Source organism: Pollicipes pollicipes, unplaced genomic scaffold (assembly GCF_011947565.3).
Source record: "Pollicipes pollicipes isolate AB1234 unplaced genomic scaffold, Ppol_2.1 Scaffold_3447;HRSCAF=4054_pilon_pilon_pilon, whole genome shotgun sequence".
Taxonomy (NCBI): domain Eukaryota; kingdom Metazoa; phylum Arthropoda; class Thecostraca; order Pollicipedomorpha; family Pollicipedidae; genus Pollicipes; species Pollicipes pollicipes.
Genome location: NW_023596297.1, coordinates 28,101,070 through 28,125,894, shown reverse-complemented (window position 1 = coordinate 28,125,894; position 24,825 = coordinate 28,101,070). Strand labels below are relative to the sequence as shown.

Here is a 24,825-nt window from a genome sequence, read left to right as displayed (position 1 = left end):
GTCAGGAAACGTATGGTGAAAGAAAATTGAATGACAGCTTTTGGTAAATCTGGAGCAATGGCAATACGAAAGCATATGCTAGGAAAGGCTCATCACTCCAGCAATTACTTGCTGGCTTAGCTTATGATGGAGTTGGCATGGCAAAGAAAGATACGCCCTTTTCACCCTAGCAGCATTAAACCTCGTTAAACCCCTTTTGGTACCAGGCTCAAATACACAAAAATCAAACTAACCTGAAACAAAGCCCATCGTTTGCCGTCAGATTTATCAAAATTGCCTGTAAATGGGAATCCAGAACCAGAGCTCCAGAACTCCAGAAGAGCAGACTGAGCTTCGGTCTCGTACGCGTTGAGACTGGGCGGACTCCAGCACGAGGTCCTGGGACTCGCGACTGGGATCAACGAGCTGGAAAGAGTATACCTAGGCTCGGAAGTGGACCCGAGTCACTCGGACTTTGACACTGGCTCCGACATGACTATTTGGACCTGGACCCACTCGCCCGGGTCTGCTTCAGACAAGGTCTGGGTCATCTACGTCTGATGAGAAACCGGCTCCACAACCAGCCACGATGCCGGCTCCTAATCTCTCGCAGACTATCGAACAGAAGCCAGAGCGTGTTTTTGCGAGGGTGCACGCGCTGCGACCCTGTCCGATGGGTGACGGCCCCCCGCGCCGGCGACGCTGGCGGCGCCCCTGGGCCGGCCGGGGCGGACTGTCACGTCGCACTGACACCCGCTCGTCCGGCCCGGCCCGCCGCACTTCGCTGAGCTCGCAGGTCCGGTCAGAGACACCCGCCGTGAGGTGCCGGTCAAACACTCTCGCGCGTCCGCCCGACCCGCCGCACTTCGCTGAGCTCGCAGGTCCAGGGTGCCGGTCAAACACACCCGCCGTCCGTCGTCACGTGACCCGCACATCGTACGCCAGCCACCATGCACGGGCTGCACGTGGTGGATCTGATCAAGAAGAAGGCGCTCGGTCAGGAACTGAGCCCGAAGGAGATTCAGTTCTTCGTGACTCAGGTCTCTGAGCGCAAGATTGACCAGGTGCAGTTAGGTAAGAGAGCCGATACTTGGCTGCGCGTGTGTAGAATAGAGATAGCCGTTAATGATTAGCTCGAAATAGCTATTTACGTTGGTTCGGGGTTCTGTTTTCAGCAACGTTGCAAAAGAGGCGGCTCAGCTAATTCAGATTGCTTGAACGGTTTGAGAGAGTATACGCAAGCATGCTAATTACATGATGCGTGTACCACGTTATTGATATAATCGTTCCCACAGTTGAGACTAAAATCATCTAGATCACCTCTAACATGCGTGTCGAGTCTCTGTCTGTGCCGGACGCCCTTCGGCAGATGGGCTGCTTACCTACCCTTGCTGGCGATGCGGAAGGCAGAAGGCGCTATGACTGTGACACTGCGAGGTCCTTTGCGCGGTGTTGCAGATGACATCCAGTATTATGTTTCTATATTATATATATATATATATATATATATATATATATATATATATGCTCATATTTGTGTGAGTGCATGCGTGCGTTTCGCGGCAACTCCAGCTGAATGCAGCATCGAGAATAGCGCAGTCGAACCGAACGGCAGTCGAATCGAACCGAGAACAGTCGCAGTCGAACAAACGGCATGGGGGATGCTGAACGCATAATCTATTTCATGAAGAAGATATCTGGACGCACTGACGGCATCCTGGTAACGTGCGAATGAATGCACTATTTATAGCATGTAACGTACAATCAAACGCGCCGTTAATATTATGGCAGGGTCTGGGATGTCACTTTGTATACTTTAGAGGGGGCGAGCCCCTCCCCGCTTAAAGGGAATATTCCGCTTTCGAAGGTGCTGAAGCAAGCATCAGATACGATTGCATAGGATCACTTATAGCCATTGGTACATTTTCGAGTAGAAAAGACAGCTCTAGACGATCAAATTTCTCTATTTAGTAAATATGCTTTTCAACGCGTCATTGATTGCGTCATGAAACGTTTGTAAGACGTTGAGGTGCTGCCAAACTAGTCCTACGAAATTGCCACCCTAGCACTCACCTGCCTTACTTCAATCTCCCGAGAGGTAGCCGGGGCGCCGTGGCGGTGCTGAAGGTGTTTTTTCAACCAAATATTGTTTTGTGCTCCTGTTTTGACCGTTTCTCAATATGTTCTTCCAAATTTATCCTTGAGATTAAGTTGTTTGTATTCGCATGCTCGGTTATGGCGCTTTTTTAGGTTATTTGATTGCAAGTCTTATTTTCATAATAACCAGCAACCATCTCCAACCTCTTGCATTATGTACTATAAAACGTAATAAGTGTTTGAATTTTGTGTAGCCTACACGACATTGATTGAGAGTCAATTTACGTCCGTTTTATCTGGAAATTGTGCCCACGAATGCTAGATGCAAATGAACCGACAATTGTGTCCTTATTGGCCTCGAGCGTCGCATGGCCAATGGGGTGACAGGATTTTAAGGAAGTTTTTAGAGTGTCATGCGTGCCTGACTGATTTTGAAATAGTCTGCATGAAACTAGAAAGGCTTAGATCTAGCACGCGCTCGGGTGGGAGCGTCAAACTGACTCACCCGAAGGTTTTTTGGGGAATGGTCTCCGAACGGCGCGGCTTGACCGCGCCAAGTTTTGCCTGCGCGTAAACAATGAAATAGTGGATCGTTTGGTATGAAAAATGTAGATGTACCTTGTAAGGTCGCGGACCTTTAGTAGGTCAAAGTCAGGCCATGGATTGAACGAAGTCGGCTTCTAGAGAATTGTTCAATCTGGTGCAACAACGAAGTGTTAAAGGAAGCCTTGCATCTCTGAGACATTTTCTTAGGCAACACAATAATTGGATGAACAAATTTGACTGACCTAGAGTCAGGCATGAAGGTCAGACCAATCTCAAGACCAACCAGTTTTATTACTCTACGGCTTATTGTATTCGATAGTTTCTGACGCTCATTTCAAATTTATTAAAAACAGGAATCACATTATACACCTTCCATGAACTTCTTAAAGTTCAAGATAGGTCACTGATCTAAAACGATCCATATCGACATTTTCTTTTTAGGAGCATACTGCCTAGTGTAATCTGTGTCGCTTATTCGGACGCAAAACTCAAAACAGTCTCGTATGATTTTGGTCATCATGACCTTCAAAGGGTTAAACAAGGTCACCGACCCTAAGTGAGCATGTGCCCTTTCGCTTAGAACAGATATCTAGGTTCTGAGGGCATTTTGGAGACCAGCCTGGAGTTTGACCTTGTTTGACTTTATTTGACCCGAAGGTCATGAGCTATGAGGCTCAAACTTTGACCTAAGTGATTTCATGTACAGGCCAACACATCTTGTGAATTTAGTGTCTATAGCTCTCTTGTTCCTGAGATTTCAGGGGGTTTAAATTACCCCCCACCCGAGCGAAGGGCATCCAACCGGCCGCCAGGGTGACGGTCCCCTATCCGGACAACGCTCCCCGCTTCTCGTCCACGGTGGGCGGCCCACCATTCCCTCGGCCACGCCCACCGCTTGCAGCTTTCCGCTGTTGCCCACGTGCCTTAGGTGGCGCTTCGCCCAGCCCGGGGGTGTCGCTTCCGGCGCTTCTGCGCCCTCGCATCCCGCCCGCTGGAGTGAGCTTTGCAAGGCGCCACTTCATGACACGTCCCTCGGAAACCTGGAGAGGCCTCGGAGGCCCTCAAAGACCTGGAGGTAGACAGCGCGCTCGATGGGACTGTGGAGTCCTTCGGCAGACGGCGAGCGCCCGACGTAACCTGCGTTCAAGCCTTCGGTCTCCACGGCCGGCGCGCTCTGGAGGCTCGGCCTGACCTGCCTGTCCGACGACCTGGTCCCTTGTCGCCCTCCCTATGAGCGTCGATGGCGGGATCTCTATCCGTCCTGACCATCCCGCCGTCAAGATCTCATAAGGTCTGCCTAACGCCACATCGGAAGAGAACAGGCTGCGTCCCGTCCCCTCCCAAGGCACTGTACACCAACAGACAGACCCAGCTACTGCCGTGCATAATCCGGCATCCCGGGCGGTCCTCACTGGTCCTTGGCCATATCATAACCTATGCCTCTGCATGCCATCACGCCTGAGGTCAAGTGAGGGACAATGAAACGAGTCGACCGTCTCTCAGTCCGTAAAAGAGCGAAGTCGTGCATTTGAGTCGTGCGACCCATCAAACAGTTATCTGCGTAAGAACAGGACTGCCGTCCTCTGGCTGCTTAATCCTGAATATACCCCAGGCGGGCTGCTCTGGCACGTTCCGCGCTTGTCACTTTTTGCGGTCATTACCAATACTGCGCGACTCGTCCCTCGTTACGGGAGCAGCGGGATGCGAATCGACAAAAGAATGTGTCAGTCTGGGTGGAGTCTGGCGAGGTAGATCAAGCAGCAAATTAAAAAGGGAAAGAAGCGTAAGTGCAGGCAAAACCCATGCACGTGACCTGGGAGAGGTATAGCTGAGAATCTACGGTCCCTAATCACTCGAGAAGGTTAAGGAAACGAGAAACAGGCAGGCCGACGAGCTGAGCAACAGACCAAGGCTCCAGACAAAAAAAAACCGTTTTGGATGTGCGGTCGCGGCTTGTGCGCCGCGCCGGGCTCGAGGCGTGACCGGTGATGGCTATAACGAAACGACCTGAATCCTTATGGCTGCCTCCAGTGGCTGAACCAAGAAAGTCCTGGTGTAGGCTGATGAACGAGCCGACGCGCCGGGGTGCGCTTCACCGGCCTCGGTTGCCCCATGCCCAACCACGCCGGGGGCGAGCGTCCTGTCGCCACTTGGTCGAATCACCTCCAGCCTCGCCTCCACGCTAAACCATTAAAACACAGAACGCCACGAGTATTTACAAAAATCACTCACACATAGACAAATTGCATGACACGTTCCCCTTCATTATGGGATAAGGACCGACACACCGTGGCGGGCCGGGAGGGTCGCATGGCTAGTGCTCTCCCCCCTTACCCAACCACACGGGAGGGAACGGGTGGCCGTGGCTCACGCCCACCCGGTGGAGAGGGATCAAGGGACACGCTTGGAGCGCCAGCCGTTCATGGCTCGGTAAGGATGACAACAACTCGTGGACCCACACGTGCATGTTGACGGCGGTATCCCGTTGTTAGTGAGGCTAGATGTCGCCACCAGGTTGTCATCACCACCTCTCCTCCGCGCGCCCCACTCGTAACCCCCGCCCCCCCCCCCCCCCACCCCCAGTGACTCTCCTCAATAGACTCCTTGTACCATGTTTTAATTTTTCGTGATTCTTCCAACTGGGTCGGCCCGCTCTCATCGTCTTGCATGTTCCAATAGTTTTGCCACAAAGCCCCCTCCGTCCAATGTGTTGCCGGGACGGCCTGCGCTGATTTCAAGGTCCGGCCCACAACGTGTCCCTGGGCCAGATTTCAGGCGTGGCGTCGCCGGCAATGGTGCAAGACCCGCCCACGCTCGCCTCGGGAGGACCTCGCGCGTCTCCCTCAGTCCCAGTTCTCACGTGGCGTGGCGCTTCTGATGCCTGGAGTGATGGCAGCGCCGGCGCGGCGGAGTTCTTGGGGCGGAGCGGCGGCATCTTCTGAACATGCCAGACAAATATCCCAGCGCGCATGTTATTTCGCCGGTGATCTGGCTTTTCGCGTCCATTGGTCTTGACGGGATGGTCCATTTTGCAAGAAGACGCTATCGTCACGGTCGTTCCGGAGGGAAGGGGAACGATGGCTTACCCCGCCTGGCCGGGGGACACGCACTGTTTACTCCCGCAGATCCGGTCAGCAATGCGAGCCGATCGGCCGTAGTGTCGGAAGAGCCCGCATACCGCGCTCAGGCCCCTCTCGGCCTAATGGTTGTGTTTGGTTCGGCGGGGGGAGTTTCAAACCATGGCCGGCTTGCTCGCTGTCCCATGCTCCGTCGGGAAGCCCCACCGGTCCGGGACGGGTGGCGTGCAAAGCGAAAAGTATGGAAGTGTATGTCCACACTGCATCAAAAGTTAGGCTCATCACGCTGTTTCCAGGCATTGCAAAATTGTGGATTACCTTTTTACACGTCCGATCTAATCACGTCTGGTCTTGTCTGCTGTCATGTCTTGCTTTTTTGGCACTGACCCGCACAGATTCGTGGAATGTCCCTCGACCTGTGCCGCACCTGTAACTGCTACGGACAAAATCCTGCATGGCAACGAACGATCCGAAGCGACGCTTCTTACGCCTTTAAGCCTAAGCTGTTGTTTCGGTGTGGTGGGCCGCTCTATCCTCCTTACGAAGCTCCGGCTGCTCCCAACCTCCACCGGACGGTCTTAGAGCTTTTTGGACGGTCTCGTGTAGCGAGTGGGTGAGGGAGAGACGCTGTCTAGCTCCTTAGATATCACTACTGACACTTTGCATGGCTGTTGTCTGGGCCCTTTATTGTATAGCATAATCGGTAATGACCTTATTAAGCATATACCGTCTTATGCAGTGTAGGCATACATTTCCATATTTTTCATTCAGCTTCAACCGTCCCGGACCGGTGGGGCTTCGCAGGGTGCAAGCCGGTCATGGTCTGGAACTCCCCCGCCGAACTAAACGTAATATTAGGCCGAGAGCGTGGTATGCAGACTTTCCCGACACTACGGCCGATCGGCCCGCATTGCTGACAGGATATGCGGGGGAAACAGTGTGCGTCGCTCGGCCAGGTGGGGCAAGCCGTCGTTCCCCCTTCCCCCCGGAACGGCCACGACGATGGCGTCTTCTTGCAAAATGAACCATCACGTCAGGACTCATGGACGCGAAAAGCCAGATCAGCGGCGAAATAACAAGCGCGCAGGAATGTTCATCTGGCATGTTTGGGAGATGTTGCCGCTCCGCACCAAGAACCCCGCTGCGGCGGCTGAAATCCGCGGCTTCCGTGCAAGAGTAGCCTGTTACGCTGACGGCACGTAAACCGCCGCCACTGGATCACGTAGCAAGGTGTCAGATCTGCGACGATCTTTGGGGGCGATCACGAACACAATATATGCGTGGTTTTTCCAACATGGCATGATCGTTAACGCTGATTAGACGGGACTTTTACTGTGTGGAGACAGGCTGGAGCCTGGATTCATGGACTCATAGATTCTGTACTGTCCTTGGAGATGCACGTGGGTCCTATCACTAGTCATGTTGGCATCCTCGTCGCTGTCCTAGATGCTAAAAACGCGCGACCTACCTGTCCTGCCACACATCATTGACACGCTTGTGTTCTCTCATGTTAAGTTTGCGCTCAAGTGTATGGGAGCGCGAAAAGCACGGTTGTTTACAAATTGCAGGGAATGCTTAACCTCACTGCTAAGGTGATCTTTGGGAGACGTCAATTTAATCGTGCGCTGAATTTTATACGACGTTTTTTTACAGAAAACATTGACCAAGAGAGAGCCGGAGACGTTACCTTCCCGGATCTCATACGATCATCAAAACACCGAGTACAATTTGCATCAGCTTAGACAGTTATCTCTTCCTGGCCCCAAGAACAACCATGGACAGCGGGCATACGCCTGCCGAGCTGCGCAGACATGCAACAAGCGTGCCTTCAGTAATGACATTGCGGACCTACCACTCTCTACTTTCAAAACCTTTTTCCACGACATTGTTAAAAGGACCTGTCCTTTTTAACTCTTGTACTTGTCTCCTTGTGTCGTGTTTACGATCGTCGCATTGTGACTGCACACGTACGTGTTGATGAAGCCCTACGAATAACTCAATCGATGTGGAATGGGCTGATAAAGTGCAATGCATTACAATGCAACGTCGTGTTTAACTGAGAGCACCATAAATATATGGCAGCTGCAATTGAGAACAACCATGCATATTATGACAACTGCCGTATTACGCACCATAAATAGCATAACAGGCGCACCGGTATATGTCACCAGTGTCACAAGTGTCATTAAACCCACTATTAGCATATACATCTGAGCGCGGTACCAATGCTGTGACACGCCCGGCCTCTAGGCATGTAGCGTGGCGAAGAAGTTCACGCTGACCGTGCTCAAACGTGATGTTTTGCACGTGCTTAGTCACAGGGCGAGGGACGGCTGAACGTCAAATATCAAAAATGCATCTAGGCATCAGAAAAAAACATTTTTGGCACTTTGACAGTTGTTAAACTATGCGACCTTGTACAGTGAAAGCGCTTTCTCATGAAAACTAAGCGGCAACAAAGACGCCACAGGCTTTTTAAACTCTTAACAACGCCTCTGACGATACATCTAGGAATATTTTCTCTTCGAACTGAAATTGACAAAAGCGATTTAGCTGTCAGCATGGTGAATGGTGGCGCTAGTAAGACAAGTAACACTCCTCAGTCACCTTGAAAGTTATAAATGCGTGTGCAACGTTGTATGGTCAAACAAATAGAAATGCCCTAGTCCTGCAATCATCAGTTGGTTTCGTAACAAACGCCAGCTATTATTCCACAGCGAGTTTCGTCAAAACCGGAAATATGGAAATGCGTAGTCATCCCTACATTTTGATACAAGATAGATGGCTTGAGATGAATTCCCGAAGAAAAAAAATGACTTGTCACCAGAATGACGGTTGCAGCATTAACTATGGCACGAAAGAAGCTGTTTCAGCGCCCTAATCCTCCAGGTTTTATTTGTTCCATATGGTAAGTCAGCCAGCGAGCGTCGAAATGTCGGGGCGTTTTGCGCGTCGTCTTGCCGCGACCCGCGCAGCTGCCGGCGAGTCATCTCTCGTGTCGCGGTGTTCCGACAGGTGCCATGTTGATGGCCATCTACACCCACGGCATGCGCACAGCGGAGGTGACGCAGCTGACGGCGGCCATGACCCGGTCGGGGCAGGTGCTCGCCTGGCCGGCCGACTGGCTGGTGGTCGACAAGCACAGCACGGGCGGCGTCGGCGATAAGGTGTCGCTGCCGCTGGCCGCCGCGCTGGCCGCCCGCGGCTTCAAGGTGCCCATGGTGTCGGGCCGCGGCCTGGGCCACACGGGCGGCACGCTCGACAAGCTGGAGGCGATCCCAGGTGAGCGGTGGTGAGCCGAGCCGGTCCAGCGCACGGGCTCGAGGAGCGGTGAAGCGGGTCGCCTTCTGGTAGGGGTCGACGGGTGAGAGACTACGATCTTGACGCGAGATGCATGGAAAACCTCTGAGTCGTGGTTGGGATCTAGTGGTAGGAACTGATCATATCACACCAGGCTGGCCGTGTTAAATGGTCATCGAAATTGCCTCAGCTAAACGTAATTTTTGAAGCGGTGTCCCACAGTTTTCATTGGATGCACAGGCAGCAAATTTAACATTTCGGTGTTGCAACCTCGCATGCTACCTCAATACTTATCACTGACATTTGCTTCTCCTCAGACATTCGACATGCTACGTTCCGATCTACCAAGAAACGGTGCTTAATACAGTAGGTTAAACTCACTGATGCTTTGCATACAGACAATGTTAAGTGATTGTCTTTGCAATGGCACAGGCAGACTTCAGAGTGACGATTACAATTTGTGTTCGCAAATCATTCATAGCGTGCTCGGTCGTTCCTCGTGAGATAAGCTGCAGGTTTATCCGAGTAAATATCCACTTATCCGAGGCAGTGAACTACACAACACCAATCCGGAGCAGGCGTGCAAAATTCGCAATGCCCTCGGGAGGTTATTTCAAAACTTTACTGAGCAGGAACTGCGCCGAACGCGTTGGCTAGAACCATCAAGAGCCGGTTCTAATAGACAGGTAGTTCAATGACGGCCTGGGCGTTTCAGCCCTGCAGTAAATGGAACACTGAATACTCTGGACTCATGTCTTGTGAGTAAAATATACGTTATACCGGTTCATTGCCGCATGGAAAGGGACAGAACTGTAAATTGTCTGCGCAGTGCTTTTCAATTTGCTCACAGGGCCTTGCCTGCCTGTCTCACTGATATACGTAATCACGACACGGGCCTCTGCCTTGATGTCCCACTGGCGACTTATCTGACTTTAATCCGGTTCCTCCGACCAGACTGGTGTTTACAATTCGTAGTATCGTACGGACGATTGCGTCAGATCACCTGTCATAAAACTGATGGTAGGCCGTGAGGATCGCAAGCTTTCCCTTTTCCACGCTGCACGGTGTTGTAGGGATTCCATACAGCCCAGCGAACGTAAAAGGCAATGCCCGGAACCAGTCAGCCACCACGTCAGTGGGGGGAGGGGGGGGGGGGGGGCAGGTTGGTCGTGAAGATAGTGGCGTCGGTGTCTCTGTGGCAACAATTGGACTCGAAGCGCCGTCATCGATCACGGAAGGGTGTGGGCTCAAGGAATAGGATTTCACGCCAGGCATGCGCTTCCGCGTGCCAAACGTGGGGCTGGTAATCAGGCGGCGAACACTTGGCAGAGCCTCGTGCATCTCAGCTCAAGTTATTTTTCTTAACATGGAGACCCGACGTACTGTCATCCAGCCAAAATTGTCACTCCCGTGCCGCTGCCACTCTGCCTCTCTGATCGTGATCGCCTACCACGACACTGAACGAGTTCGGAAAACACAGGAGAAGCTATTGTAAGCATGTGCAGCGTGCGGGGTTCAGCAGCCTGTCGCACCGAGTCACGCTCCGCAGGGTTCACCGTGAGCATGACGGCCGAACAGATGCGCCAGTCTCTGGAGCGCGTGGGCTGCTGCATCGTGGGCCAGACGCAGGACCTGGTGCCGGCCGACCGCATTCTGTACGCCAGCCGGGACATCACGGCCACCGTCGACTCGGCGCCGCTCATCACCTGTGAGCGGCCCCCGGCGCCCACCAGCGGCGGCCAGTGGCAGCACGGGCGGGTGTGGGAGGGAGGGGAGAGGGGAGAAAGAGACAGAGAGAGACGAGAGAGAGAGAGAGAGAGAGAGAGAGAGAGAGAGAGAGAGAGAGAGAGAGAGAGAGAGAAGAGAGAGAGAGAAAAGAGAGACAGAGAGAGAAAAGAGGAGAGAAGAGAGAGAGAGAAGAGAGAGAGAAGAAGAAGAGCGAAGAGAGAGAGAGAGAGAGAGAGAGAGAGAGAGAGAGAGAGAGAGAGAGAGAGAGAGAGAGAGAGAGAGAGAGAGGAGAGAGAGAGAGAGAGAGAGAGAAGAGAGAGAGAGAGAGAGAGAAGAGAGAGAGATAGGAGAGAGAGAGAGAGAGAGAGAGAGAGAGAGAGAGAGAGAAAGAGAGATCAAAAGGGAAGCTTCCTGAGGAGAAGTTCCGTGAGGCAGATGATGGTGCCTAGGGATACAGATAATACGGGCACTTTTTGAATTGGTTTGGAGTGGTTTGCATGAGTGGCTTTGTGTTCAGAGCACTTGATGCACATCTGATTTCTAGGCTGTGCAGCAATGCAGCAAATATCGGTAAAGGTCTTGCATGCTTTTCACACAGCAGTTGTTGTTTTTCATCAAACTAAAAGCAAACGCGAACCATTGCTTCTGCAACGGTTCGTGTGTTACGAATATTTATGCCTGTGTGGGGAAATATTCAAAGGGGTACCGCGAATCAAGTGCTCTCTGTCGCTCCAAGCTCTTACACATCTGCATATGCTTGTCTGTAAATGTCGTCAGTCAAAAAGTATGGAGCAAAACTAAGAATAGGTAGATTGGGAAGATACCATGCTGTTTTACGTCGTGCAAGACATTCCGAGCGCGCCACAAGCGCTACCAAGCTTTTTTTGTTGAGTTTGAAATGTTTAGCTACCCCTCCCCCTCCCATTGCGCAGTCCTACATACGCCCGTGCACCTGCAATCGCCACCTGTTTTCCCCATGAGGCAGGATACACCAGCACTGATAGCGATTGCCGCCTATCTAATCACGCCGTCGGCTGTCAACAAAATAATGGTCGACTGACACTCAGCCTTCGAATAAAGTCCGCGTCGATAGCGTAAGCCCAGTCGCAAAGCACAGATCGGATGTTTATGAAGGCGGGACATCGGTGATCGTGGCCACCCGTCGCTGATTTGCATAATGAATCATGTCATTCCCAGTAGTAGGCCTGTATCGGTGAATTTCGGGTCTGTCCCATAATCATCCAGCACAAACACATAAATCGAATACAACGATTTAGTCTAGATGGATGGATGGATGGATGGACAGACCTAAATCACTAGGTGGCTGGAACATATCGAATTGGAATGTAACTTTATCTTCAGGCCACTACAAAAACAGTTTTAGGAAAGCGTGCTTGGTGGAACGTTCCGTTGCGCGCGCCCGCCTCCCGGCTGATGATAGCCCTGCTATGCGATAGGGTGGCCAGATTGCCCGCCGCTCAGACGCGACAACTTTCACTGCGCATGACATTTCCGCTCCCTTTTCAGGCCGGACGCCAGTAGAGCAGTGTTTAAAATTGGTAACGCTGGGTGACTTCTCAATGCAATATTCGTAGTTGCCTACACTTTGACCACCCGCCCTGTCCTCCAGGTGTAACACCCATTCATCTGTCCTCTTCATCAGGTGTAGCAGCCGATGACCTGTCCTTTTCACCAGGTGTAACAGCTGTCCGACGACCTGTCTGCTTTTGCAGCGTCCATCATCAGCAAGAAGGCGGCAGAGGGGCTGAGGGCGCTGGTGTTGGACGTTAAGTACGGCTCCGGGGCATTTATGAAGGAGTTCGACGAGGCGCGTGACACAGCGCAGCTACTGGTGAGAGGGAAGCCCGGCGTCGATATCTTCTTCCCCCCCCCCCCCCTCCCCCGGCGGCGCCGTCCCCCGGCCGGCGCCGCGCTCTCTGCCGTCCTCGAGCCTCGTCAGCGCCGCCGCGGTCCCCAGCACCCGGGCACTGGGTGCGAACGACTGCTGACAAACTCACAGGCAGGCGTGTCACCTAGTATATTGTGGGGGATGCCGGACAACTGAGGGTTTCAGGTTTGATCATTAGGCCCGTGTAGCGTGACGTCACCGTTCTTTTTCACTTATATCTTCGGAAAATGACACCTCCTCTCTAAGAGATGTGGCCATCAGAAACACGCTTTGATGGCCTGTGCTTTTCTGAAGTATGCAAGGAATTTTAATTCCGAAAAGCTGCTTTTCTAATCCGGAAAAAACAACACAATGGAAGTATTTCGATGTTTATGCCATTTACTACGCAATGCTAACGCACTTATACACGTAATGTTAGTACGTTAACGAGCTTTTCCCGTTCGGACTCAACGAAAACGAATATTGTGAAAAAGTTTGCTGGGTGCCGGCCGGAGGGCCTGGGAAAAGCGGAAAAAATTACAACAGCCCTCTCTACACTGGCATTTTCATAGAGGAATTTACTTATGCGCAGTTTTTAAATACACGACGGCTTGGGTAAATAGTGGCAAAACAGGTTGTTTTCAGCTTTCAAGCTAGCCGGCTGTTTTTATCCGGAATCAACTTTGTTTCGTCGTCACTTACTTATTCGTCATTCCACCTTTGCGGTGCATTATGGGTTGGGCAGACTCAACTGACCGAATCTGTAAAAAAATGCGCTTGTGAAAAAGGATGGGTAAGGTTCATGGGTTCGACTCTCCAATGAATATGCGAAGCCCTACCCTTGGCCCCTGCTTCGGTGAGACCCCGTGTTCCGGTGAGACTCTGGCTCCGGTGAGGCTCCTGCTCCGGTGGGGCCCCGGCTTCACTGAGCATCCGATTTCGGTGAGACTCGAGCCCCGGTGAAGCCCTGCTCCGTCGAGGCCTCTTCTCCGGTGAGGCCCTGCTCCGGTGAGGCCCAGCTCCAGTGGGGCGCTGCTCCGGTGAGGCTCCGGCCCGGTGAGGCCCAGCTCCATGAGGCCCCGGCCCCGGCGAGGCCCGGCTCCCGAGCACGGCAGCCCGCTGACCAAGCCCTGCCGAGCCCCGTCGACTGACAACGCTCGCTGCTGTCCATGTCTCCCAAAACAAGCTACGCTGCCGTCGGCACCCAACCCGCGTATCTCACACCATTATCCGGTTGTATTCAAGGTCATACGCCTTGGCATGACAGTGAGATTTTGACAAATTATGTACAGCGGTGCAGGAACCGCGGGCCCTGGGAACCGGTCTTACAATCTTCTCAGTGAAGTATCTCTTACGGTATTCGAGTTCATGCCCCTCAACGGTTTACCTGTCGAGTGCATGTATGATATAAAGGCTTGCAGATAGATATGATATAAAACAAAACTCATGAATGAACTTCCCTGAAACCCAAAAATGTATTTGGGTTATAGCTTGTGGAGATATCAAAACTGGGAGCAGCCAAGCTCAATTGAGATGCATTGCCTGCCTATACTCACAACCAAACTGAATGCCCACAATCAGACTAAACACCAAAAATATTGATGTCGTACAACCGAGGCTTTTTTACTGCTGCGTATAGCCCGACAAGAAGAGCAGATACCCTATCTGTATCGCGTTCCGCTTCACTCACACGCTACAGCCATCTGTCTGCTGTCTACCTTCAATGACAAAACTACAATGTACACATGTGTAAGAACAGGAGTGCTGGAAAGCCTTGGCCCTTTGTAAAACGTTGAATCATAAATTTCGAAAAGCCATATGGCGGTACATAGAAAAAATCGACTCTAAAATTGGCTTGGGCTCCACACTTCTTGAAACGTTCCTACGCCAATGACGCCTGTCATTGGCGTAGGAACGTCTCAGAAAGCGTTGGCCTTCAACGCAGCTGTGATAGCGTACGTTAGCGGCGTCCTTTATTCCTGACTCCCACGTGCCGTATGTCGCCAGGTAAACACTTCCAAAGGAATGGGGATCAGCACCGCCGCCCTGGTCACCAACATGGACTCGCCCATCGGGCGGGCGGTCGGTAACGCGCTGGAGGTGGCCGAGTCCATCGCCTGTCTGCGAGGGGAGGGCGCCCCGGACCTGGTGGAGCTGGTGACCGAGCTGGGAGGCCGGCTGGCCGCGCTCGCCGGCCAAACCTCCCCCGAGGAGGGTTGCCGCCAGATGGCCACCGCCCTCCACGACGGCTCGGCGCTGGATAAGTTTCAGCAGATGCTGGAGAGCCAGGGTGTTAGCCAGCAGAACGCGCAGCAGCTCTGTCGCGGCGACCCGTGGGGTGTGCTGACCAAGGCGGACCACGTCGAGTCCGTGCCGGCCACCGCTACTGGTACGTGCTCCAGCCACCGAGCGAGCCCCAGCCGAGCCAGCAGCGCCAGGCAGTGTTGAGTGACCGGTCTGCGCATTACCAACCGACTCCACGTACATATTCATGCACGCTAACTCTGTCATTGACACCATGTTGCCCTGCACCACCACCAGTCTCTCACCCACAATGTTCCATCCGATTTTACGCCACGCGCCGAGTGGTCGATTGTCCCTGATGCGCCACGTCAGTCCTCAAGCGCCGCTTCACCTGCGCAGGATACGTCAGCGATATCGACGCCATGACGGTGGCTCAGGTGTGCCTGTCGCTGGGCGCCGGCCGCAAGAAGGCCGCCGACACCGTCGATCATCGTGTGGGCGTCACGCTCGCCGTCCGTCCCGGCGAACACGTGCAAGCCGGCCAGGCCTGGGCCCAGGTGAGCCTTCACCTAGCCGCTGCCAGGGCCGGTAGGTAGAGCTGGTAGGGCCGACTGGGACACGCAGGCGTGAGGGAAGTCATCCAAGTTGGGAAGGGAAGGAGGGAAGAGGGACGATAACCGTGTTTGGTTAGCTCTTTCCCGTCGACGCCAAATATGCTAATGTTCAAAAAGTTCAGGGGTCAGCCCCTCCCGCCCCCCCCCCTTCCCCCAGTCCGCTCCCGGCGCCTCTGGCCGGCCGGCGTATATTGTTCTCCGCATCCCCGAGCGGTGCGCACTCGCAGCCGCGCTGAAACGCAGCCGCGTGCGGCGCCCTGCCAGCGCAGGCGGACGTGCTGCCGCAAGCAGGCGGGCGTCGGGTGGCTGCATATCTAGGGTTTTAAACGTGCTGCCGCGTGCAGGCGGGCGTCGGGTGGCTGCATATCTAGGGTTTTAAACGTGCTGCCGCGAGCAGGCGGGCGTCGGGTGGCTGCATATCTAGGGTTTTAAACGTGCTGCCGCGAGCAGGCGGGCGTCGGGTGGCTGCATATCTAGGGTTTTAAACGTGCTGCCGCGTGCAGGCGGGCGTTGGGTGGCTGAATGTCACGTTTTTAACATGCGGCTGCCTGCTGAGTTGTCGAACCAATGCCATGTCAGGTGGCAAGGGGATGGTATTTGTTCATCAGTCGACGCCAGTGTTCTGTTTTATTTGACTCGTTTTGTTTTGTGTCTTGTCCACCTGCTTTGTTATGGGTCTGCCAAATATGGCGTTGGTATTCACCGTGGATAAACAAAACGCGACCTTGGTTGGGCTCATTTTATTTATGACATGCTGCCTGGAAGCCTGACATTATTGAAGCCAAGGATTACCGGCCCAAGGGATGCATTTTCAACTTAATTATTCGAAATCCCAGGGTAACTTATTTCGGAGAGCTTGTGGGACTCATCGCAGTGCTTTACTTGGCGGTATTTTGGCACGAATGTGGTGGCGGGTGGAACAAGGAAACGGAACACACATGCCTGTATTTGTAGCTTTAGAAATATGATAGTGCATGCAGATAAACAAACGCCCGACATGTCAGCGCTCTGGGATATGTGCCGACTGCAACGCTCTCCGCGTCAGCTCAACGGCATTACCTCGGGGTCGGGCTGCCCCAAAGAACAAGGTATTTAAAAGTATCTAAAGATATATCCATGTGCAAGGCGTTTTTGTTATGGTGGTACATTACAATTACAAAATCCCCACAGAGGTCAGGAAAATGCCGCGTATAATGAATGCCGCACCGGAATTTTGCAAGCTGAGCAGAGAACATCACGAGTCGGGGCTAGGTAGTCCCGACCTAGGCTTCTTTTCTTACATATAACTTCCAACTTATTGTTTCCTTTCTCCAATACTCGATCGATGCAAATAATTTCCTGTTGCACTGTTTCGTTCATCGCTATATCTAGTGCAAGCCTTTAGTTTTGTTACTATCACGTGGCGATGACACGCATTTATGCAAATATCTGCGAATAGAGCTGTGTCATTGTTTCATATATCCGCCCAGTATAACTAGGCCTGGATGAAACGCTTCGCTTCAGTGAGCCACTTCATGTGCGGCTCGAAAAGGATTTCACATTTTGTCATAAACCAGAGGACCTAAGTTTCAGAAACAGACCAGACCAATGTGGCAGAAATCTAATGGTTCATGCAACAGCATTTTTGTGAAAATGGCTTCACGCGCGCGAAATAACATTCCAAAATGCGTGGCGGAATGCGTGGTCACCGAGTGCGTTTTTCAGAACCAGTAAACGCATTGCTGTACACTTCTGTGGTGCGAGCACAAACAGCTCAGGTGTAGGACCAAATGAGTGAAAGCAGTTCTGTGTGTGGGGGGGGGGGGGAGGGTTCTGCGATGGGCGACGTGCGCTGCCGCCTGGCAGCCGCTGGCTGTTGTGCGCCGCCGGCTGCCGCTGTCACGCCTCCCTACAAGGGCAACTTTGTACTGAGGAGCCCATTGGTCAGCATACGAGCCAGATGCTGTTAGCACACGACTCGGCACGTTGTGACTCCGGTACACTCGACATCAACACACATGTGAGCCACAGAACTAGGATGCAGCGGATAACCGTGACGTAGGCGAGGTGATGGGTCCGGTCAGGCACCATGGACGGCTGTCTCCCAGCACACGGTACTCCACCTCCACCGCTTTAGCTTATGATTATATGTAAACGGGGCGAAAACGGAACCGAATGCACTGATCATACGTCCAACTGGCAAGCGTCCCACGCGCTGGGAAATTATATTGGCAAGGGCTCGATGGATAATAATCCTGGGAGCCCGCCCCCCCCCCCCCCCCCAACCTTAACTAATTCACGCAGACTCCATGCACTCGGCGCCCCACCACACTTACTCCAAGCACACACATACGCTGGCGCCCACGTCACCCCACTCATCTTTGGCTCGCACGCGGATGCCCCCCCCCCCCCCGTTCGCAGTGTCTTGACATTATAATTGGCTCGTCTGCGTGGGTCCTCGTTAAATTAAGCCGAATTTAGTTATCACATTGCAAGCCTTTAATAAAGCCACGTTTAAGCCCTGTTTAAAATATATCGTGTCGAATTGGCAGCGCGGCACCGACGCAGTTGCTGGGCCGACATCGAGTGTCCGAAGTTGGACGGCGACTCGTTCCCTCGCCTCACCTCCAGGGTGACGGCTCCACGTTTACATGACACTCCCGCGTTCCATCCACGGAGGGTGGCCCACCATTCACTCGGCCACGCCCACCGCTCGCAGCTTTCCGCTGCCGCACATTCGCCTTAGGCAGCGCCCTGTCCAACACGGAGGCGCCGCCTCCGGTACTTCTGCGCCCTCGCCTCCCGCCTGCCAGAGTGAGCGTTGCAAGGCACCGCCCCACGGGGCGCCCCTCAGAGGCCTGGAGGTAGGCAGCGCGCCCGATGGGACGGTGGAGCCCGTCGGCAGACAGCGAGCGCCCGGCGTGACCCGCGTTTACGCCTTACGGTCTCCTCAGCCGGCGCGCTCTGGAGACTCGGCCTGATCGGCCCGTCCGGCGGCCTGGTTCCTCGTCGCCCTTCCTATGAGCATTAATGACGGGATCTCTAGTTGTCTCGAACATACCGCCATCAAACGCTCATGAGGCCTGGCGTACATCACGTCGGAAGAAACAGGCTGTATCCTGTTCTCTCCCAAGGCGGGGACACCACGGATAGATCCCACTACCACCGTGCACGATCCGGCGGCAGAAGATTTTGCACAAGCAAAATGTTCTGCTTAAACAAAGCAATTAACTTTTAACTCCCCCACCGAAAAACAACAACAGGCAAACAGAAAAACAAATACACGCGCACGAATACCATAAAAATCAGTTGATAGATTGGGTCGAGCCAGCGATAAAATAAAGGCAGCACGCGCATGATGAAATCTTTGCGGGTATGCTGGACGGGATTCGGCAAGAGTAACGCCATCCCGAACAATCGGAAAATGAATTAAGAGAACGAGAAAGGTCAAATCTTCCAGCTAGCCAAGAGACCTACGCCACAGCGAAGGGGAAACCTTAATGGGTACGACGGCGTGGCCCGTCTGACCGCGACAGAGGAAAAAAGAGGACCGTGACGAGTCGCCGCGCCTCCCCGGGGCCGCCTCCAACGACACATCAAGCTAGCCTTGGCGTGGGCTTACGGGCGACCCGTCGCGCCGAAGCACGTGTTAACGGCCTCGGTCGCCATGCCCACCCACGCCGGGTGCGAATGTCGCCGCCTGACCCGATCACTCCAGCCTCGCTTCCACACTAAACAATTTAAAATGCAGACCAGCAACTGTATTTACAAATCACCGAGACATAGACGACCCACGGACACGTCACCCCCTCCCCCTTCCTTAATAATGGGAGTGGGCCCGAGACACATTGCCGTCCGGGAGTGTCGCATGGCCAGTGCCCCCCCCCCTCCCCTCCCCTCCTTAACTACACGGAAGGGAACAGGTAGCCGTGGCCCGCGCCCGCCCGGTAGGGAGGGGTCAGGGAACATGGGAGCGCTAGCCATCCAGGGCCCGGTAAGGATCGCGACAACAGCCTGTGAGCTCACACATGCATGTTGTCGCCGTTGTCCCGTTGTACGCAGGGCCAGATGTCGTCGCCTGGTTGTCACCACCACGTCCCCTGCGCGTTCCTCGCTCCTCGGAGCACCTCGGGAGACTCCATCCTCAAGCGCCTTCCCTGGACTCTTCCCCTTCTCTTCTCTCGAGAGACTCCAGTCTTCCCCGGGCTCTCCACATTGACTCTTGACCTTCACTTCTGTCCAGAGACTCCCAGTCTTTTCTGGTGGACCCTTCCAATTCAGTTCGGCCCCTCGTTTTTTTGCGTGGTCCAACAGATTTGCCGCCTAGCCCCCTCCGTCCAATTTGTCGCCGGGCCGGACTGCGTTGCTTTCAGAGTCCGGCCCCTAACGAGCCCTTGGGTCAGATCTCGGGTGTGGCGTCGCTGGCGACGACGCAAGACCCGCCCGCTCTCGCCTCGGGCGGTCCCTGCGCGCGCCCCCTCTGGCCCAGTTCCCACGTGGTGTGGCGCTTCTGATGCCAGCTGGGGCGACGGCGGCGCCGGCACGGCGGGGTCCCTGGGGCGAAGCGGCAAACTCCTCACATGTGATTTGCACATTCCTGTGCACTTGTTGCGTAGCCGGTTTCTTGGCTCTCACCTCCATGTACCTTGGCGTAATGGACCACTTTGACAGAGGGGGCCACCATCATGGCCGTTCCGGGGAACACCTAGCGTCCCTTTGTTGATGCGGGCCGATAGCGGAGCGTCTGGCGGGGCCGCGTCCAGCTCTCAGGCCCCGCCGGGCCTAATGGTCGTGTTTGGTTAAGCGGGGAATTACTGGCCATGGCCGACTTGTTCGCCGCCCCACGCTCCGCTGGGGAGCCCTCATCGATCCCGGCAGGTGGCGCACAAAATGGAAAGTAAGAAAATGTATGCCGACACTAATAAGTTCCCTTTAATTTCACGCCCCTGTGAAAAGTCAGAGACCTCTCATTGACTTGGGCCCCTTGCCTGCTCCCCCTACACGCAGTAAACCGCCCGATGCACACCACGGATGATCGCAAACTCTCCCCCAACACACCGCGGACAGTCGTAAGCCCTCACTATACGCACGTACGCGGCACTACCATGGTACCTCAACTCACATACGCACAGCACGTACCCAGCGGACGATTGACACGTTACACAAGCGCGAGGTGGAGCGTCGGCTCACACGCTGTTCATTTGCGCAGTCGCTCTCCATCTCATGCAAACACGGCACGTACACCACTATACTATGGTATGGCGCTATACCCGTATGCGAGGTGGAGCGTCGGTCCACCCGTTGTGCTGGCGGATATATATATATATATATATATATATATATATATATATATGTGTGTGTATTGATAGATAGGTAAAGATATGTATATATGTATATACTCTATACTATATATAGTATAGAGTATATACATGCCCCATATATATATATATATATATATATATATATATATATATATATATATATATATATATATATATATATATTGAGTTTCATTGTTGGGTTCGTAGAATGCGTAAATCGCTTTTGCATTGATGTTGTAATCAAGTTGGTGTTACTGCAGTATTGGACAAAAAGCTTGGTTATCGAAATCCTGTTTTTCTGCGACCAGTGTTGAAAGCTACTTATTTTCTGGAGCTCATAATTTCCAGCATTGCGGATTTTATGATCAGTAGCGCAATTCCCAAAGAACTCCGGATTTATCTGAAGCTGAAGTAAATGCAAAGGACGATATTCTATCCCAGGAAGGACACCTGAGCATTCCTTTAAATATGTTGACCTATTTCTACCCGCATGCTTCTACCTCTCGCTGGATATCCTATGTTTGGTCATGTCCATTAACTTGTTCACCCCACCCCAAAAACAGAAAAGCTTGTTATCATGCCCGCAATTAGACCATAGGTAGAGAAAACGCGGAGCGACTAGGTAAACATTCCCATGGATAATAAGTTTTTCACGCATGATTTATTTGCTGTTTTTATAGCTTCATTCGTTGCTTCATTATATTGCTCGAAACCAGATTGTTTTTAAAGCGCATGATATTTGAAAGTTGTGTTAAGATGGAGCGAAAACCCCGGATTCGTCTCACCTTTTTCAGCGCCTCATAAGCCACACAAAGGTTTTAAAAAAATGCATTGAAATCGTATAGTTGGCTTGAAACGTCCGTTCGCAATTTCGTCCGTCAAAATATGTTCAATACGTCTAGAGATTTTAGCTAGATTAGAGATTTAGAGATTAGATTTAGTTAGATTTCAGTTAGCTTCAGATTATAGATTTCAGTTAGATAGAGATTAGACGGTTAGATCTATCAGTTAGATAGAATTCAGATTAGAGATTTCAGTTGCGTCGGTGAAACGCCAACCTTCCGCATAAACTTGCTATGTTCTCTCATGCGTTAAGCTCTGGAAGAAGGCATCTCCGTTATCTTAGGTGATATCAATTCGTTACGGATTAAATTTCAGACTCGGATATTACCTGATGCCAGGTGTCTGCGGCTTTATAACGCATTCAGCTGCTGAGACTGCGTGGCCAACTGAATTCAGACACGTATCCATGCATATTTGCATTAAAATGGTTTTCAGCAATGTACATGTAATGCACTTTTTATGTGAAAGCTGGATGAGCCACCCTACAAAAATGCATGCCTTCAAAGCTTATTTCACTGTTCAGTTTTGCAAACGAAGCGACTCGATCACAGATTCAGTACTGTAATACCTGTTATTCAGTATTGTAACATCCGTGCTATCTGTTCCAGATCCACCACTGTGGAACACTGACGGAACCGATCCGCCAGCAGCTGTCAGGGGCGCTGACCGTGGTGCCCGACCCGGTCAAACCTGGCCCGCGGGTCACCGGGCTGGTGCAGTGAACGGCGTCTTCCAGCGCGCGGGTCACCGCGCTAGTCCGGGGACCTTGGTCGCCGATCTGGCTCAGGAGCCCGGGTTATGACCTGGCGAGGCGCTGGCGCTGGGTGTGTGCTATGAGGATGGGTGTGTACATCGGCTCAGCCCAGGCCCTGGCTGCGGAGATGGCCGGTCCTCCGGGCGATGGTCGTCTGGCTGAGGGCAATAATTTAGACCAGCCCAGCCGGTATGCTCGCTGGCTGGCCTCGCTCAGCTGATGGTCAGATCTCCACACAAACGGATGGGTAGGGGCTGTAAACCAGGCGCTTAGCAACTCTGAATATTTTACACTGGTGCTGCGCTTTTTTGGGTTGTTTTGTATTGTTTTTTTTGGGGGGGGGCGTTCTGGCACGAACATCGTGAGGGCCAGAAACGAACATAAACACGTGGGCAAAGGTGGGCACGTGGGCATAACCACGTGGCACGTGCATATCGGTTATGGGGCATAGGAACGGGTTTGCCATGGATGACCTCGGTCAGCCCGTAAACCTTAGCCGCAACCTTCTCTAGCAGCATCGCGCCGCTGCGCAAGAATCGCTTATTGACTTTTCGGGGCTTCCTACGCCCGATAGGTCGAGCCGATCACCGATAGGTCACAACCCGTCCAACTAAGTAAGCAGGTGGGCGGTGACCATGCAAAATAGCCCCGGTCCCAAAGGCGACATTTTCCGTCTGCATATTGTCTACGGTTTGTATACGGGTAAGTGCATGGCACCAATCAAATTAAACCCTCCCCTTGCATAGGAGGAGCCGTCAGGATTTTCTTAAGTGGACGGGGAAGGGGGAGCCTGGTCAGTGCGCATTACGTCAATTTTTAGATCACCGTCTGGAAAAATCTATGATAAAAAGCGATAAAAATCCAGGCCTGAGGGAAGAGCTGCCTCCCCCTCTTCCCCCCCCCCCCCCCCGTCTCAGCTGTGTCACTGCCGCGTAGGATGTAGACTCTGCCCACTGAGTAGCAGAAAAAGAACAGCAAAGTGAACGACATGAGTGGGGTAGGACATCGACATTCTGTGCACATCCAAATCAATGTGCAGATCGCAGGGGAATACAAGCTTCCAGTGTGTACAAGCAAGCTGCCAACGCCATTAGCCAGGCTGCCTTCGTAACGCCGCAGGTGTGGCGGTCTTCCTAATGTCTTTCAAATAATCAGTGCCAGCTTGACGTTAACGATTTTTAAAAGCATTTTGAACATCTCCGAGTGAAGATTTCACGGCATTTTCAAAAACCTTTTGAACAGGGCTCTGAGATGAATAACGCAGCCCGATGACGGGGTTAGGAGGGAGGGGTTATGGGCTGGCAGCGGACAGCGACAACTGCAAAAATCAACTCAAATATTATGCTTTTTCTTGCTTTTCCTGTCATGAAATGAAACGCCATGCGGTGGCCAGCAGATTACCCCGAATTAATGGGGATCGTGCAAAATGACTGGAATGTAGAAGCGAAAATACATGTCGACCGCAGATCATCCGTCGCGTTTGTTGTGTCCCCCGTTATCCCACCCTGATGACCTCTCTGTCGTCCCCGCCGAGCACTTCCTGAGCGCGCTAACGACGCCAACTGACGGCCGCGGCTGGAGTCATCTGGCTTCTGGAATGCGGTGGGCGGACGCGCGAGTCATGCCTGGTATATGATCACTTAAATAAGTAGACCAGAGCCCGGAAAGATGCACCCGCCTTGATAAGGATCTTACCTTCACCCGACCCAACACTGCTAATGCTTTTATTTCAACCTGTATGCAGAATCGATTAAGAAATTGCAGTCAGATTATATGCCTCGGGTCATGTCGCGCACCAGGACGCAGTTACCATAGGGAATGTTGGGAACGCATCCCCTACAACTTTCAGAACAGGAGGACCCCTTCAACCTTAGTGAATCAAAAGTATCGGACGCAAGCCCACGCGTCCCGGCGAAGCCCTTCCGATGCCTTCTCTCCCGAAGCTCCGGGAGACGGCATGGTGAACGAGTTGGTGCCCGGGTAGCCGATCTGCCCTGGTATACTCCCCACAGTGTTATCCATGCAGATTGGTTACTTTACAATGCATAATCACGGACTACTTCGTACGTACTTTTGTCAAATGAGCTATATCCTTTACGAGCACTTGCCTGCGTGCAATTATTTGGGAACAATCGCGTACGTTCATTACGCTTGCGAACGTTTTCATATGAGCCTTTATTCCAAAACCTTGCGCGATTCCAGTGCGTCTATCGGCCGGAGGTTCTCTGGCCACAGCATGTGGTCGGGCACTCGGCAACCGACGGGGTCACGACCCTGGAATGAAGCAACTCGACTAACATAAGCACAAGCCATCGGATTGGCACACATCCGATCCAGCGGACTGCTGGCCACACGCTGTCGAGCGCAACGCAGTTTGACTAAATCCCACATATCACATGGCGTGTCAATAACTGTTAGGGGCCTGATCGTCTGATTTAGTTCACAGTGGCCGGTA

At 52.8% G+C, this 24,825-nt stretch overlaps 1 protein-coding gene across 2 annotated transcripts; it reads left to right on the top strand.

Moving 5' to 3' along the window:
- Positions 1-769: 769 nt before the first annotated feature.
- LOC119091372 (thymidine phosphorylase) lies at positions 770-23,840 on the top strand. 2 transcript variants are annotated; one of them, XM_037214127.1, is made up of 7 exons: positions 770-1,053; positions 8,715-8,981; positions 10,549-10,707; positions 12,461-12,579; positions 14,623-15,004; positions 15,259-15,416; positions 22,225-23,840. In XM_037214127.1, exons 1-7 carry the CDS (start codon positions 930-932, stop codon positions 22,336-22,338), a joined length of 1,323 nt encoding a protein of 440 aa, XP_037070022.1. In that variant the 5' UTR covers positions 770-929; the 3' UTR covers positions 22,339-23,840. The 2 variants fall into 2 exon arrangements, with proteins under 2 accessions (XP_037070022.1, XP_037070023.1); XM_037214128.1 differs by lacking the exon at positions 10,549-10,707.
- The last annotated feature ends 985 nt before the right edge of the window (positions 23,841-24,825 follow it).

Excerpts from the sequence above, each read along its gene's own strand:
- LOC119091372 (XM_037214127.1), top strand. The coding sequence starts at position 930 with ATGCACGGGCTGCACGTGGTGGATCTGATCAAGAAGAAGGCGCTCGGT. Across the intron at positions 8,982-10,548 it reads CAAGCTGGAGGCGATCCCAG|GGTTCACCGTGAGCATGACG; the intron begins GTGAGCGGTGGT and ends CACGCTCCGCAG. Across the intron at positions 15,005-15,258 it reads CGTGCCGGCCACCGCTACTG|GATACGTCAGCGATATCGAC; the intron begins GTACGTGCTCCA and ends TCACCTGCGCAG.